This window comes from Lontra canadensis, unplaced genomic scaffold (assembly GCF_010015895.1).
Source record: "Lontra canadensis isolate GAN:19392208 unplaced genomic scaffold, GSC_riverotter_1.0 scaffold48, whole genome shotgun sequence".
In the NCBI taxonomy this organism is placed as follows: domain Eukaryota; kingdom Metazoa; phylum Chordata; class Mammalia; order Carnivora; family Mustelidae; genus Lontra; species Lontra canadensis.
Genome location: NW_022631042.1, coordinates 3,535,168 through 3,550,270, shown reverse-complemented (window position 1 = coordinate 3,550,270; position 15,103 = coordinate 3,535,168). Strand labels below are relative to the sequence as shown.

The 15,103-nt window shown below is 34.9% G+C and overlaps 1 protein-coding gene across 1 annotated transcript in view; it reads right to left on the bottom strand.

Annotated features, from left to right (window-relative positions):
* Nucleotides 1-15,103, bottom strand: part of PCLO (piccolo presynaptic cytomatrix protein) — a 397,216-nt gene that overhangs the window by 41,282 nt on the left and 340,831 nt on the right. Inside the window, 1 exon segment of the mRNA XM_032873242.1 lies at nucleotides 1,309-1,450. Coding sequence (XP_032729133.1) covers nucleotides 1,309-1,450 — 142 coding nt within the window.

The following is a 15,103-nucleotide window of genomic DNA, read 5'->3' as shown; positions in this document are numbered from 1 at the left end:
AAACACATTTTTCAGTGTACAAATCCCTTTCCCCCATTATTTTGCTTTTATAAACTGAGCCATTATCTAAATATTGGGACTACTCTGGACAATAGAAGGAAAGATTTATAAAAACCTTGACATTAAAACAAAGAGAACTAGAATTCCATTCCCAGAAATGGCTTCACTCAACATTGGAGAAAACGAAGATCCTTTAACAAGTGCTGGGATCAGGGGTCTGCAAACTCCATAGGGAGCCAGATAGGAGATGATTTGAATGGTCCTGAGCTCAGGTCTGCCTCTAGAGGGCAGAAGCGACATTAGGCAACACATTAGCGAATGGGTGCGCTTTCCAATAAAACTTTATTTATGGACGCTGAAATTTCAATTTCGTAAATTTTTATGTGTCATAAAATGTGATTCTTCTGTTTACCCCCTGCCGCAAAACATTTAAAAACGTGAAGGCCATTTTTAGCTCACAGAACTTGCAAAGCTAGATTTGCCCTGACGGAGATGGTGGAGATGGGTGGCCCAATGACGCTTTTCAAAACCTGGAAAACTTGTTCCCTGGGAGGAGAAGGAAAGGTTGGAAAGTCTAGATTTTGATACTGGAGCAGACATAACCTACATATGTCTCTTGGATGCCGCTAACTTTTGCCACCAACATGACGAAGCCCACTCTAACACATCCTAAACACAATCTGCTTCCATTTTGCATTCGATCTGCAGTATCAATATCTTGAGGCTTAACATATTGCAAATGATTTTTATTCCAAGACTATCTACTGGGGATCCCTATATTACTGGATATTTGTTCTAGAAAATATGGAAACGCTTCAAAATATTCCATTTTAATTGTGGAAAGATTACCGAAGAGTCTATATGAGGAGCCCAATGTGTTATCTATTTCAAAAATGATATATGAGCTCTTTAAATTTTAAATCTCTCCCGATTCAAAGTAAATTAATCTAAGTTTATCTCAGACACCAATAATATTTGTGTTTGATCATTATGTGATTACTGCATCAACGGACTACTGCTGCTGAACGTAATGATTATTGTAGCAGTTTTCCTATTAAATGCAGATTGCACTGATGAAATAGTCCTGGAAGTGACCAGTGTCTATCCTTAGAATTGACTAAATTAATCCAGTCTTTCCTGAACAGTCTATTTTCTATGTAGGCATAAACAGTCGAAGTACATTGGGGACAATGAGTCAGAACTGGATAATTATCTCGTTATTTCCTGTTAAGTGTTCAGAAAAGCTTACTCATGATGCTGTTAACTTTGTAGTGGGGGGGAAAAAAAAAGAAAAAAACCCACACTTACATCCTTGGAATAGGAAATAGATTAGTCTCCCCTGCGGTGCTGCTGCTTCCTTCACTGTCCACGCTATACCCACTGCCAAAGCTGCTGCCCGAGGAGCCAGTGGACACGGAGCTTTCTGCAGGCCGGTGATTGGTAGGCTTTGCTGCATGGTGTGGGAAGAGTCAACACCACAGTCAATCAATGAAACTCTCCTCGATCTCCAAAGGCATCATTATACGTTTTCTTCATTGACATGGATAATGAAACAGCTCTAGCAAGAACTCCACATTTCTTAATCTGCCTTTCATTTTCTTTTCCTTAACCAGCAAGGTGCTGTGGTAACACTAAGTACTTGATTATTATTTTTTTTTTTTTGGACACAGAGGTAGGGAAAAAAACAACAACAACAAAAAACCAAACAATTGTTTGAATTAAGTAGTATGTAACCAGTCTATTACTATTGTCATTATTATTGGTTCTTTTTGTGGTTCCTTTGTACAGTCTCACAGTAAGGACAAGCAAATATGAATTTTGGCTCTTTCATGGAGAAAGGAGTTTATAAAGACTTGGGTAGAAAGAAATAGTGGCATAAGGGAAAATTTCTTAATTATTTTCCATATTAACCAATAATGTGTTTTTCTCCTGAGTAGTGAAGATGCAAAATAGAACAGATGGTTTCAGGAAGTGACTGAAGAATTCTGTGCTTGTTTGTATGTATTTCTAACAACTCTTCCCAGCAGGTTTTTAAATTTGAAGACCTTTGTTTCCCCTTCGGCATTTCTTCATTTCTGATTGGGACTTGTTTCAATAATTCCTTATGTTGATTTTTTTTTGATAAAACAATCCATATTCCCATAGAAACATTATAATTCTGTGTTTTCTGATACAGTAGGAGTACAGTACAATATTGTTAGTGGGGTTACAGATTGGAGGAGATTGGGGGGTCTTTCGATGCAGAAGATGGAAGAGAAAGCAAATATTTCCTCTTCTTTTTGTGGAGAGAAGCTTCTCTAGGCAAATTTTAAAAATTAGTATTATGTCTTCTGCCACACGGTCAGAATTTAAGAGTATGAGCTTCGTTCATACGGACAGAATTTGGAATCCTAGCTTGTTCTGGAGTAGATCTAAACAGTCTCAGCTTCTGTATTTGCAAATAATGGGTTCCGTTACGGAGACCTCCACTCATAACTGTGACCATGAGGAGTGAGATAAAGCAGGAGTTCACTTACTTTCTCTTCCTCATCTTGTGATTTTATTAGTCATACCTGCAACCTTTTCTGCAGGGTTTTCCTGACAATCGCTGCTCCCTGGTGTCTTTGAGCATGCCTAGCCCCTGATAATGAATTTTTCTTGATTTTCTCTCCAATTCTAGACATGTTCTAGGATACAAAAATACTTCGAGTCTCTCTCTTCTATAAAATCACCTGTGTACAATCAGGAGTTTCTTAAGCAGTTGGATAGATTCACACTGTGGGTGAATCATTGATAGTCATTTAATGATTCTAAGATATCTATACTTTCCCTCAAGAGATGTACACAAACAAAATGACTCTTAATCTGGTGGCATTTTAATAAAATCAATACATCCAAATGAAGGGGAAAATACAGACATTGTGAGGGAAACCATTAAGGACAGGAAATCCACCATCAGGGTAATCAGGATCAAGTCTTGCAAAGGTTTTGGCTTTTCCCCAATTCCCTACTTCTTTTAGGGACAACAGATTCTCTAAAGCCAACAGGAATTGTTACAATATCTATTGCAGTGATAGCAAGATTGCTTTCTCAGAATAGAGAAATAAGGAAGAAATGTCGGTCAATAACTTAACAGGTATCTATAAACTGGGACTAGCTACTTAGAAAAAGGTTTGAATATTGTTAAATAACGAGTCACCGATGAATTACCAGTAACCCATAGTAGATTTGAGGAGACAGAATGATAGTTATAATGTTTGATATTTTCTATGTAAAAGAAACCCAGATGGTGTATATAGTGTTAACTTAAGGACTTTTTAAAAGAATAACTTAAAAACTATAAAGGATATAGGATTATGATATAAATTATGAACATTAATAAAGTAAATTAAACTGTATGATCATAATGAGTCAGATTAGTCAACTAGTTGTAAATAAAGGAAAGCTGCCACACTTTTTGATTGGCATTATATAATCCAATCAACACTATCGTTAATATTTTTCAAGATAATATTGAATGAAACACTTTAATACCATCAACTGGAAAATCTCAATATACAATTTTCAAAAACAAGCTTTAATTAATATACACTTATTTTTAAATCAATTTACTTTTACTAGATTAAAACAATTTTCAGCTAAAAGCAATGTCACAATGCATCAAAATAGCTATTATAGCAGAGCCATCTTATTTAAATTTCAAAATACTCAATCTTTTTGTTGTGAACTTTGATTTTACCTGATGCAATTTCTAGTTCTATTCCTCTCTTGGGAAATTTGAGATGTGTACAGAATATAAAACAATATAAAAAGAAGAAAGGAACAAGGCTAGAAATAAATTTAAGGAGAGTTTTTCATCTTGAGTAGGTGAATAGATATCTCATTTGGAAAGCCTGTACAAGTGCTGTAGATTTAAAAGCAAACAATAATTTATAAGAAATAGAAAAAGAAAGAAAACCAAATCTAGAGACCATACGCATATACTAGAATAAGTCTAAGTCTACCTTACATATTTAGAAAACAAAATTATGTGTAAGTCTGAGTCTAAAGAAACCTCGGGCAGTTAGAAGTTAGGTGAACAATTCACATTAATCAAGATGTTGGGCATCATCTTAAAACATCTGGTACTTGACTGATATCCCCCCTACTACTCTGGTGTGGAAGTGTAGCGTACAGAGAGCCTGATGTCTGGTAGTTTCTAAAAGTGAATTCAATTAAAAATGTAGAAGAGAGGGGGCACCTGGGTGGCTTAGTGGGTTAAAGCCTCTGCCTTCGGCTCAGGTCATGATCCCAGGGTCCTGGGATCAAGCCCTGCATTGGGCTCTCTGCTCAGCGGGGAGCCTGCTTCCCCTCTTCTCTCTGTTTGCCTCTCTGCCTACTTGTGATCTCTATCAAATAAATAAACAAAATCTTAAAAAAATGTAGAAGAGAACTTTGTTTTTTACTGGGCTATCTACATAGCATAAAATGCAATTAAACATACAGAAATGCAGAGGTTTTGATAAACTGGAACTAAACCCAAGTATTTTAATAGTTCTTTATCAGACAGTTGAAACCATGCACATATTTACTAATTTCTCTCTCTTGAAACAGTCTCCAAATAAGAACATATCAATTCTCTCACATTGAGCTAAACCTCCGTTATCTCCAACACGTTAATGAATAAAGTGCTTTTACAACTGGACATCAGAGGCTGGATCTCAATGAAATTTCAAGACCTCTCACGGTTTTGGTCACATTCTTTAGTTTGCCTAAGTCCTTAACCATCTGCTTCTTTCCAAATGTATCTCCGGTCATTCTCCTTTGTACCCTTTGCATGGAAGCCCACTTAGACCCCTCATGCTGGCTCCCTTTGGCTTGGCTTTTTTTTTTTTTTTTTTTTTTTTTTTTTTTTTTTTTTTTCCGACCTGAGCTGTAGCTGGGCCCGTTCTGATTTTGTTAAGCCTTTCTCTGCCCCTGTCACTTTCTCATATCGGAACTCTGCTTTTCTGCAAAGGCCCAGCTCGGATTGCACCTGCTTTGTGTATTTTCCTCCTCTTGCCCCTCAGAAGAGAACTCTTCTATATCTGTACTCTCCTAGCACAAGATCACAGGCCTGTTTCTGCAATGACCACTTTCTATTCTTGGCTCTGGTTGTCACATTCATGCTGCCGTTGGAAGCCGAGCCTGTGTTTTCGCCATGGTAGCCTTCTCAAAAGCTTATCCTAGAACTATGCTAAAGCAATATTTCATGAAATAATAATAAAATTAATAAGTCTTTCCTTTAATCACACAACTCAGACATCCAAATAATTTAGTAGATATTTTACTTTTTATCCGGCTGTGTGCATTATGCAAATCAGAAATCTCTCATTAACATCACCTGATGTGGGAGGGGATTTTTACTCCATGTTTTGTCAAGGAAACTTGGGGGCAATGTGATTTCTTATTTTTTTGGTAGCTTTAAAAACAAAGATGCAACTTTAATCTGTCATACTGTAGAGAAAAATGTGGTCATTCAACTAGATGTTTTCTTTTCCCAATCCCTCCAAAACCAGTTTAATTGAAAGGAATATTTAATGATAACACACTAAACATGGGAGTACATAGATTTGTGAATTAAAAAATCATAACAGACCATGGATATTTTATATATACACTTAAATTGGAATGACAGTGAGATATAATATGTATAGTCACACTCTAAAGTAGAAGAAGATGGTGTTCTTACAGACATCGGTATTTGTGGGGGTTCCAAATCTGGATATACAGGCAACTGGTGAACTCTGATTTATATTTAAATATAAATAATATTTAAAAGCAATATATTTTAAAATAGTATTTTAAAACATTAATACTAAATATGATTTCCCATAGTCTTATGATCCTGCACATGAGAAGTGTTTCTTTTTTGAGGAATTGAGGCTTACTTAATAATAAAATGCATTTTGGAAGCCTACATTTTTGTGTCTGCTTTCTTTTTTAATTCCTATTTTTACTAGCAAGTACCAACTAGGAGAAAGAATGTATCTCATTAATATATGATGGAAGAAGCCCACTCCCATAGAGAGGGTTCCTTTACCCTAGAGGAATAAATCCTGGAGTGTTAAATCATTTCCGTCCTCAATTATTGAGGGGGCATTCCAAGTAAACACATTTTACCTTCTGTGAGGCAATTCAATCTGTTTTAAATTATTTTTTGACCTCTTTATTTTCTTTAGATACAAGATGGTTGGACATAATTTTGTTTTATTACTCCACTGTGGCTAACCTTAATTAAACCTGGTAGAGTCTTTTTGACTGCACATCTGTTTTCAATTTGTTGGCTCTGTTGGTTTTCCCCCACTCAACCATACTTAAAAATGCAGAACTATCACTGTATCTACCACACAATGGCAGCACTGGGTCCACAGTCTGTGGAACAAAACAGTAGACCTGACTTTCTGTAATTGTGGAACGAACCATGGAAATAAAAAGCTGGTAAGGACTCTAGAGATAGCCTGCTCCAGAACCATCATTTCGTCTATAGAAAAACTAAGCCCTGGGAAGATTAATTAATTTGTTCTGAGCCACACACTAATTAAGGGGAGAAAGAAAAGAATAACTAAAAAGTGCTAATTCACTTTTCTATCACATCCAGTTGTTTCAAAGTAAGATTGTGAGGTCTCTGCGTACCTCAGAATTCCAGGCTTGGGATGCAGGACCAGCCTTGCTGCCTGTGATGTTCTGTCGCTGGTTTAAATCCTTGGAACAGCTCAAAGATATAGCCAAATATTTTAGGAATAATTTATAATGTTGATAGTCCACCCAAATTACTTGGTTGATGTAGTAGTATCTTCATAGATCAAAATTAAATCAGTCAATAATTATTTTATTTCAATAGCTTAATAATGGAACTGAAGGAACTATTTTCAATATTATGTATTTATAGCATAATAGTATATACACATTTTTTTCTTTTGCTAGCTTTAACTTAGCTGGACATTACTTTAGTGACCTTTTCTACTTTCTCCCCATTGCCTATCTTTCGCTCTATCTATTCTTATTGCTGTTGTTTCTCTGGTTGTTATTTTTACAAATGAAATTTTGCAGTTTTAACTCATTTGTTGATGGCTTTGAATGTGAACCTGAAAAGGTCACATTCTAAGGTCCATTGTTACCAACATTATTTGGTAGGTTTTCCCTTGAATTAGGTCCAATCACATTTTTTTTTTTTAATGCTCCCTGTGACAGTTTAGTGGTATTAAAATGAAAAAGGACTTTAGAAATTTAACATTTTAAAAAGATTACTTCAGAGTATTCATTGTCTGATTTGGAAAAATTCTAAAGAAACCAGCCCAAAACAAAAGGCCATGGGTAGTTTCAATACAGGTACTTGGAGGAGTTTCCACATACTTCTAAATTATAAGTTTTTACAAATGAAAGTATTGAAAACAGCTCAGACTTCTATGTCATTTCTTTAAAATGGCACATTACTGGTGAATATATATATATATATATATATGACATATATAATCTCACAAAGTTATAACAAACCTTGAGAAATGGAATGTGACAGTGTCTTTTTTTCCTTACAAAAATCAAAATATGTCCCGTAAGATATTCCCTATTCACACAGTGGCTTCTCTCAGAGAGGAGGGGGTGTGACACCTCTTATTTGCTACAACCCAGGAAAGGTAGTAAAGCTCAGTCATGCTCAGACTCTTCCTTCTCCATCCACATACACCCTAGGACTGAATTTCCAAGATGTTTTCAATACTCAATTCAATCTGTTTTTATCTAATGCTATCAGTAATTTGAGGTATTTCCCATACTCACTAATCATACATTTTCTAGTTTGTAGATAATGGGATTAATGATCACTTCCAGGAACAGAAATAATAATAGATAACTTTAGGATAAGAGGTGTTTGGAAGTGAGAGTAAAATTAAATAATAAATGGAGAGGATTTTTTTCTTACATAAATGTATGTGATGACTCAGTATGCTACGGTTCTTATATTTTTGCTAGAATGCTGCCTTTAAAGTGCATCTCCCTTTTTTAAGGTTTTTGGTTCAGGACTAGTTTTCAAAGAAGTAAATAAAATATTTAAATATTTAATATTTAATTTAAATATACTAAATAAACTCAAAGCAATGTTTTAATATTTAAAATATCTAAAATGAAATACGGTTTAACTGGAAACCAAAATTTTCTAGTAACTAATGGAAAAAAGCTCAATTAAGATATCATAAAGGAAAATTTTAAAAAATCATTTTATCTTTAATAGATTTAGACTATAATTCTTGCTGTGTTCGAAGAGATAGAATTAACAAGGAATTTATTCAGTACCAAGTTTCGGTTTTGTGCTAAAATACGTTAACATAATTGTTACAACACAACAAAGATTTTATCTTTAAAAGATTAATAGGGAGAATCATATTTGGGAAAAAATGCAAGATTTGAATTAAGTTCTCAAGAGCAAGTCTTTCTCTTTCAATATTCATTTAATTCTACTTTGAACAACAAGTATTCTCTTGCAGTTTGCTTGCAAAACATGCAAGACTGAGTGGAAAGTAATTTAAAAATAATCAGTTTTAAAAAATGTTCTTACATAATCCTGAAATTGCTAACTTAGATCAAGGACATGTAGCTAACAAGGATGTTCTCCTTAAATGGGATCCAAATAGTTTGATTTATATAAACATTTTGCCCAAAGCAGACTGATTTATATGGGTAACATTTTAACAAACACTATTATTGTTCATATCATTCAAATGTTAGTGGCCACAGAATAAAGAAGAGTTTGGACAATTATTTGCTCAATGTATGTCCCATTCTATGGTACCTTACCTCTCTAGTTAATCTCATGAATCTCTACTTTCTCTGAGTAGATCATTTTCAAATACTTTCTCTCCTCCTGTAAGTGGTTATATCTCAGAGGACTGTAAAAGTTATTAGTGAGAACCAGAGCTAGGACAAATAAAAATATATTTAATTATATTTCCAGATATTTCTCAACATGAGGATATTTGCATACAAATTTAAGATGATGACTATGTGTTTTTTCTTTTTCAATCTTAGTGGAGCAAAACTTAGACTTTTCCCATTCTTCCTAATTCTTCACAGGTATCTGATTGGTTATTCAATAAATATTACTAGATGGGAGATTTCCAGGGGTGGTTATTCTCATCTGTTTTGTTCACTGCAGGGTCACTAACTCTTTTAAGAGGTTCTGGAACATAATATTCATTCAAAAAATGCATATGTGAATATGAATAAATGATAAGCAACTAATATATATAATTCAGATAGTATTGTCCACAAATGACAAAGATTTTCAGAATTCCCTTTTAGCTTTAATTACTTAAAAGCACATTAAATTGTTACTTGAAAATTAAAAATCAAGAATTAGGTAAGAGGCTGAAAAATTGAATTTTTTCTCAATTTTGAATCAGAGTGATGATCTTCAGTTTCTCTTACACCAACAAAATTAATTTGAAATATATGAGACCAGTAATATAGATACTACAACAGAAGATAAAAGGAAACTATTTATAACTAGTTTTTCCAACAAGCCTTATTTTTAAGATAAGGATGCAAATAAAATTTATTCTATCTTTATAATACTCCTTCTCTGCTTTAGGTTGGAAGCAGCTTGATTAAAGCTGATTAAGCAATTTACCAGTCAAATTTTGAAAATAGTAATATATATGGAGACACATTCATCATTTGACCTAAATCAAGCCCAATAAAATAGTTTAAATATTAAATGAAAAATTGTCATTTGTCAATCTTAGTAATTATAAATTATCATTAGATGAGAAAGGAAAGAAGGGATTCTGGAGTACAATATAAGAGAAAAAAAAAGCATAGAAAATTTAGAGACTAATATGACAATTAGATCCTGGAAGATACCTCCAGTTACCCACTGTCTTGGGCTACTGGAATGATTATGACTGTGCATTCATATAGATCAATGGCTCTTAAATATTTTGATCTCAAGACTGCTTTTACATTCTTAAAAAATATTGAATTCCCCAGAGCGTTTTATTTTCTGTGAGTTCTATTAATATTTATCTTACTCAAAAGAAGAAAAATTTAGAATAAGCAACCAATAAACGCGTATTCTATTAGCCTTCAAAGCAATGATGTCATAACATCTCATGTAAATGCAGGAAACCCTACTGTACATAAGAATGAGAGAGAAAAAGGCAAATAACACTTAATATTCTTGTATTTGACCTTGTAAACTCTGAAAGGGACCTTGGGACACACTTTGAGAATTACTGCTCTAGATCTACTTTAATAGAAATGAAGAATTAACTATGAAAATAGAAGAGCTCAATTAGCCTCAGCTACTTTGGACAGCCATCTTAAACCACTATAAATGAAGATTATTCTATTGCACCTTTCATTTTTTATTTTATGCTTGTCATGAAAAATATTCAGCTGTTAGGCTTTCTTAAAAAGATTTATTATTATTAATATTATTCTTATTAACCTCTCTAATTTTGGAACTTGTTCCATCCAGAACTTCACAACTCTACAAAGTAAAAGGTCTGATTTAAAAATGATATGTATCAAAAAATTATGCTTGTCTAGTCTACTCTTGCTTTAGAAAACTACTTTATGGTTTGCCGAAACCCACGACAAATAATGACATTTGGCAGGCATAAAATAACACACGTTCTTCCAAAAAGGGGTTTTCCCTACATGAAGTTGTTAATTTGCTGGTACCTCAATTGTTGGATGATGCCAAAATAGTGATTCAATAGTTATTTACTTTATGAAATGTCATCAGCAATGAGAATGCTCTTTAACAAAATAAAGCATGTAATAGATCCATACAGAAGGAAGTTTCAATTATGTGGTGTAAAAAAGTCTATTTTTAATGTCTTTTTATATAGATTCCAAATTCATTTTATATAGTCAGGTAAAATTATAATGTGACCTACAGAGCTTCAAATAATGTAGTTTTCAATCTGAAATATGTTTAGGAAGAAAAGTGGATTTTGTTCCTGTACTCTTTTGAGAACAAATATAGCAGAAATTTTAATCCACTGTTTTGCTTATAAGTTTAAAAAAAGGATCCCATGCTCCTGACTTTTATGAAGGTTTTTACACAAGTAGGCAGAGAGGCAGGCAGAGAGAGAGGGGAAAGCAGTTTCCCCGCCGAGCAGAGAGTCTGATGTGGGGCTTGATCCCAGGACCCTGAGATCATGACCTGAGCCGAAGGCAGAGGCTTAACCCACTGAGCCACCCAGGGGCCCCTCAAGCTTTTCTTCTTAAAAATTTATGTTTTTGTTTGATTTATAATATCAATATTTTGATTAGATACTGTTTAAACTATTAATTTAATCAACTAATTTTTAGTCTTCAGTATCTCACAGAAATCTTTAGTTATCTTATAGCATCTTAAAATACATTGAGTTATAAAGCTATGACTATCCACATTATTCCTATTCATATATCTTAAAAAAACCCAAGACCCCAATCAAAATTCTGCATTTCTGGTATCATATGTTCCCATTTATTTATTTTTATTTTTTTTAATATGTTCCCATTTAAAATCAGCAAGTATTTTTTTTTTTGGCTCCTCAATGATTAATTATATATTTATACATTCAACACAGTAATAAAATAAAAAGAAAAAAGAACATTTTCAGAGTCTGGCTCAGTACACATGAAAATTCCTTTCATCCTATCCCACTAAGCCCCCTTTCTCCCTGACCCCCTCCCTCCCCACTATCTTGCATAAGTATCATGATCTTACATAATGTAGTACATGCAGATGAGAAGTGGGAAAAAAAAATCAAGTAATTCATGGACAGTTAGATATCTGGACTTAGGCAAATCTGTTAAGTAGCCCAATGGTGCCTTGCCATTCCTCTGCCTCTCCTTCAGTAGTGTTTCCCCCCAGTTCCATGATCCTTCCTACCCAGGTGAACGCATTCCTAGCCCCGTGCTCATATTGTGCGCTCTGTCCAGGGTCCCAAATTGTGTCCCCAACAGCCTTCTCACACTCCAAGCTTCTCATTTATTTCCTCCACCAGCATTTACTTGCCTATCTCATTTCCCCAGGGTCCTACTCCCTGGTGGTAATTTGATAAAGTAACTTTCTTTGAAAATAATTTCTTCAAGCCCAAATAATTTGCATTTTAAAAATTAAGTTGAACTTGGTGAAAGCTATGTCATAAACAGCATTGAAGGGACTTTGGCATGTTAAAATTAGCTCATGTCTTCACAGTTACATCCAATTATACAGGTCCATAGCTAGATCGTTTGACCAAGATACGGCCCTACTGAGGTGTGCCCATTGGTCTTGTTGGTCATGTCACATGAAATGAACATATAAATCCCCAGTGTGAAGCAGACATGTGGATGGCTTGGTGCAGACCCACAGCTGTTACTGGAAAAGAACAAAGTTCCCAAAGGTTGGTGGATTCACCTTTGTGGATAAACGTCCATAAACGAGACACAGTGTCACATGGTCAGAGCTACACATTTACTCTCTGTGACTTTGCATGGATGGCGGAGATATTCCTGGCAATAAATGACTAAAGAAAGATTTGAAAATGCATCATAATTCTAAGAAAATATGGAAACTCTTAAAAAAAACTTCAGAAGAGCATTTTGATCTTCACAGACAACAAAGAAAACCCTCACCCCCAGGAAAAACAAGGAGAGAACTCTGAAAGCTGAAACTATCCCATTGGAGTCTCTGAGATTTTGCTGGATGTTTGCTCTTTTCAGATCATTACAGGTTAAATTTTGTTTTCATTTTCAACTACCCAAACTTTTATTTAAGTTTGTGTTTTTACATGAACATGCTGAAATGAGGAACACAAATCTGTTTTTATTAACCTCTTACATACGTGACGGAAGACTTCACCTCCAAATGAACTCACTTTGACTTGTCTTCTGATTTCTCCTTTTGAACCCTGTCCTTCCCAGAAACAGAGAACGCTAAATTCTTTCTGACCAAAAGTGACCATCTACTTCTGGTCAGAAGAGAATGGGACACAAATTAGCTATCGTCCTTCGTCATCGACAGTACCCTCTACTCCCGAAGCCCACCCCACTTCCCAGCCCGGCCACCCCCTACCACTCGCCCAAGAGAGCAGCTCCCACAGCGTGATGGCTTAGTAAGAGTTCACCACGACAACCTGCGGATATGAAACGCTTCTGTGACAGGGGCTGAAAATGAGCCTTATTGAAAGCAGAGTTTCCAGCAGTGGTCTGTGGAAGTAGCTTCAGACTTTTCTCCTACAACTTGTCCCCCCAAAGAATGCTTAATCATAATTTCCTCACACAACTTACTCAATGATTCACCTCGCCTATCCTCTCCAACCCGTTCCAATGGCTCTTATCTCATTTCCCAGGGTGGAGGGACATTTCTCCTCAGCCTCTATTACTGTTCCTTATTTTAAAATTCACGTAAAATCTTAGTATCAAACAAGAATAAATCAGGAATTTCAAAATGTACTTAAAATGTAAAATAGTGGTTGTCAACTAAGTTAATTTTTAAGGTTTAAAATATGCTTCAATTTGTTTCCGTTTGAATATGGTTTAAAAAAAAAGAAAACGAACAACTATTTTTTAAATTCTCCTCTCTGGTTGCTGTCACCTTCTGAAATGGCAGAGCCTCTGTTCAGCCAAAACAACTGGCTTGGAAAAAAAAAAAACATTTCTAGGGATTTCTAAATACAAAAGAGTTGTTTAGGCATTAGGATTATCTGGCACAATCTGTCTAATCTTTCTCTTCAGGGTTCCTAGAGTGCAACTAAACCCCAGAGGGGAGAGAAACTTCTTTCTGGCTCAATCCATAATTCTTGCTTAACCCATATTTTATGCCACTTCAGGCAGAAATCTGCTGAGAAGTTCACACACACACACACACACACACACACACACACACACACAATTCGAAAGGCTCTTTAGGGACAATTTTGTCACCCTTGATAGAAATGACTACAGATGTACACACGGTCTCTACAGACTCTGCTTCCTGCCACACTAGGCTCATGCATGAGAGGGTTTTATTTCCTCGCTTTGTGGCAGCTTAATTTCCAGCCTTCAGAAAAAAGGATCATGTAGGGAGAGCAAGTCTAAATTGTATTCTGCCATCATTTCTAGCAACCTCTAATCATCTGTAAGAACTTAAGTGATAAATAACAAGTATGTAAATGACAACTGTTTTTACTGGAATCAGAAGAGTTTTGATTTCAGAGGAGCCAATGTTATTTAAGAAACAAAGGTGTAGGCCTAGGAATAAGGGTCGTGTTGCTGATTCTAGAAATTTCTGTGTATTCTCTCCGTCATCCCAGCCCGCTCTCTGATCACTCAGAAAACAACGATAAGAATATCTGCCATGAATACCTCCTCTACCATGTGTGGTAAAATGAGAAGATGGGTGACAGAACACTCAGTACAACGTGAAACACTGTTCAAATGGAGGGCATTATCATTGGAATGCAAACGGGACTGTGTGAACTCCATCGTGAGGCTTGAAATGGAAGGCTTTGATCTAAACACTTAAAATTAATAAGAACACTTATTTATGCAGTTAGTGAACGGGACCTTGTTGGCTCTTCGTATGTTTATATCTCATACCAATTTTTCTACACTTTAAATGAATTCTACATCATTTTATATAAATTCAATCCTATAGCATGTTTACCCTTCATTGGCAAAATGCATGGTTGAATTACATTCTTGGTACATTTATGGCAGCAGGGAAATAAATATGTTTTAGAAAATGGCATTTTATCATTACTACCAAATTAAACAAGAAAGTAGACTATGTTATCTTGATTATTTTGATAAAGAATGGCTTCAGGATTCAGTCACAGCACCTTAAATGGATGAGATTACTCATTACAGCGTTATGCAAGGAAAAGGAATTAAACATATTGTTCTACAAATTTTAAGAACCACATCTAGAAAAAAAATCGGACAAAATATTATATAGTAATACCGAAATCATGATAATTTAAAAGAGTGAGATAGGGAAGCATTTCACTACTGTGACATCATTACGGAATACTTGAAGTAAGAAAATGAGTAGCTGTAAGAAACCAACTGAACTTGATGGAAGAAAAGGTAAGAGGCGAGATTTTAAGTACTTTTGGAAAGTACCAGTAAGCTAATTAGAAAAGGGAAT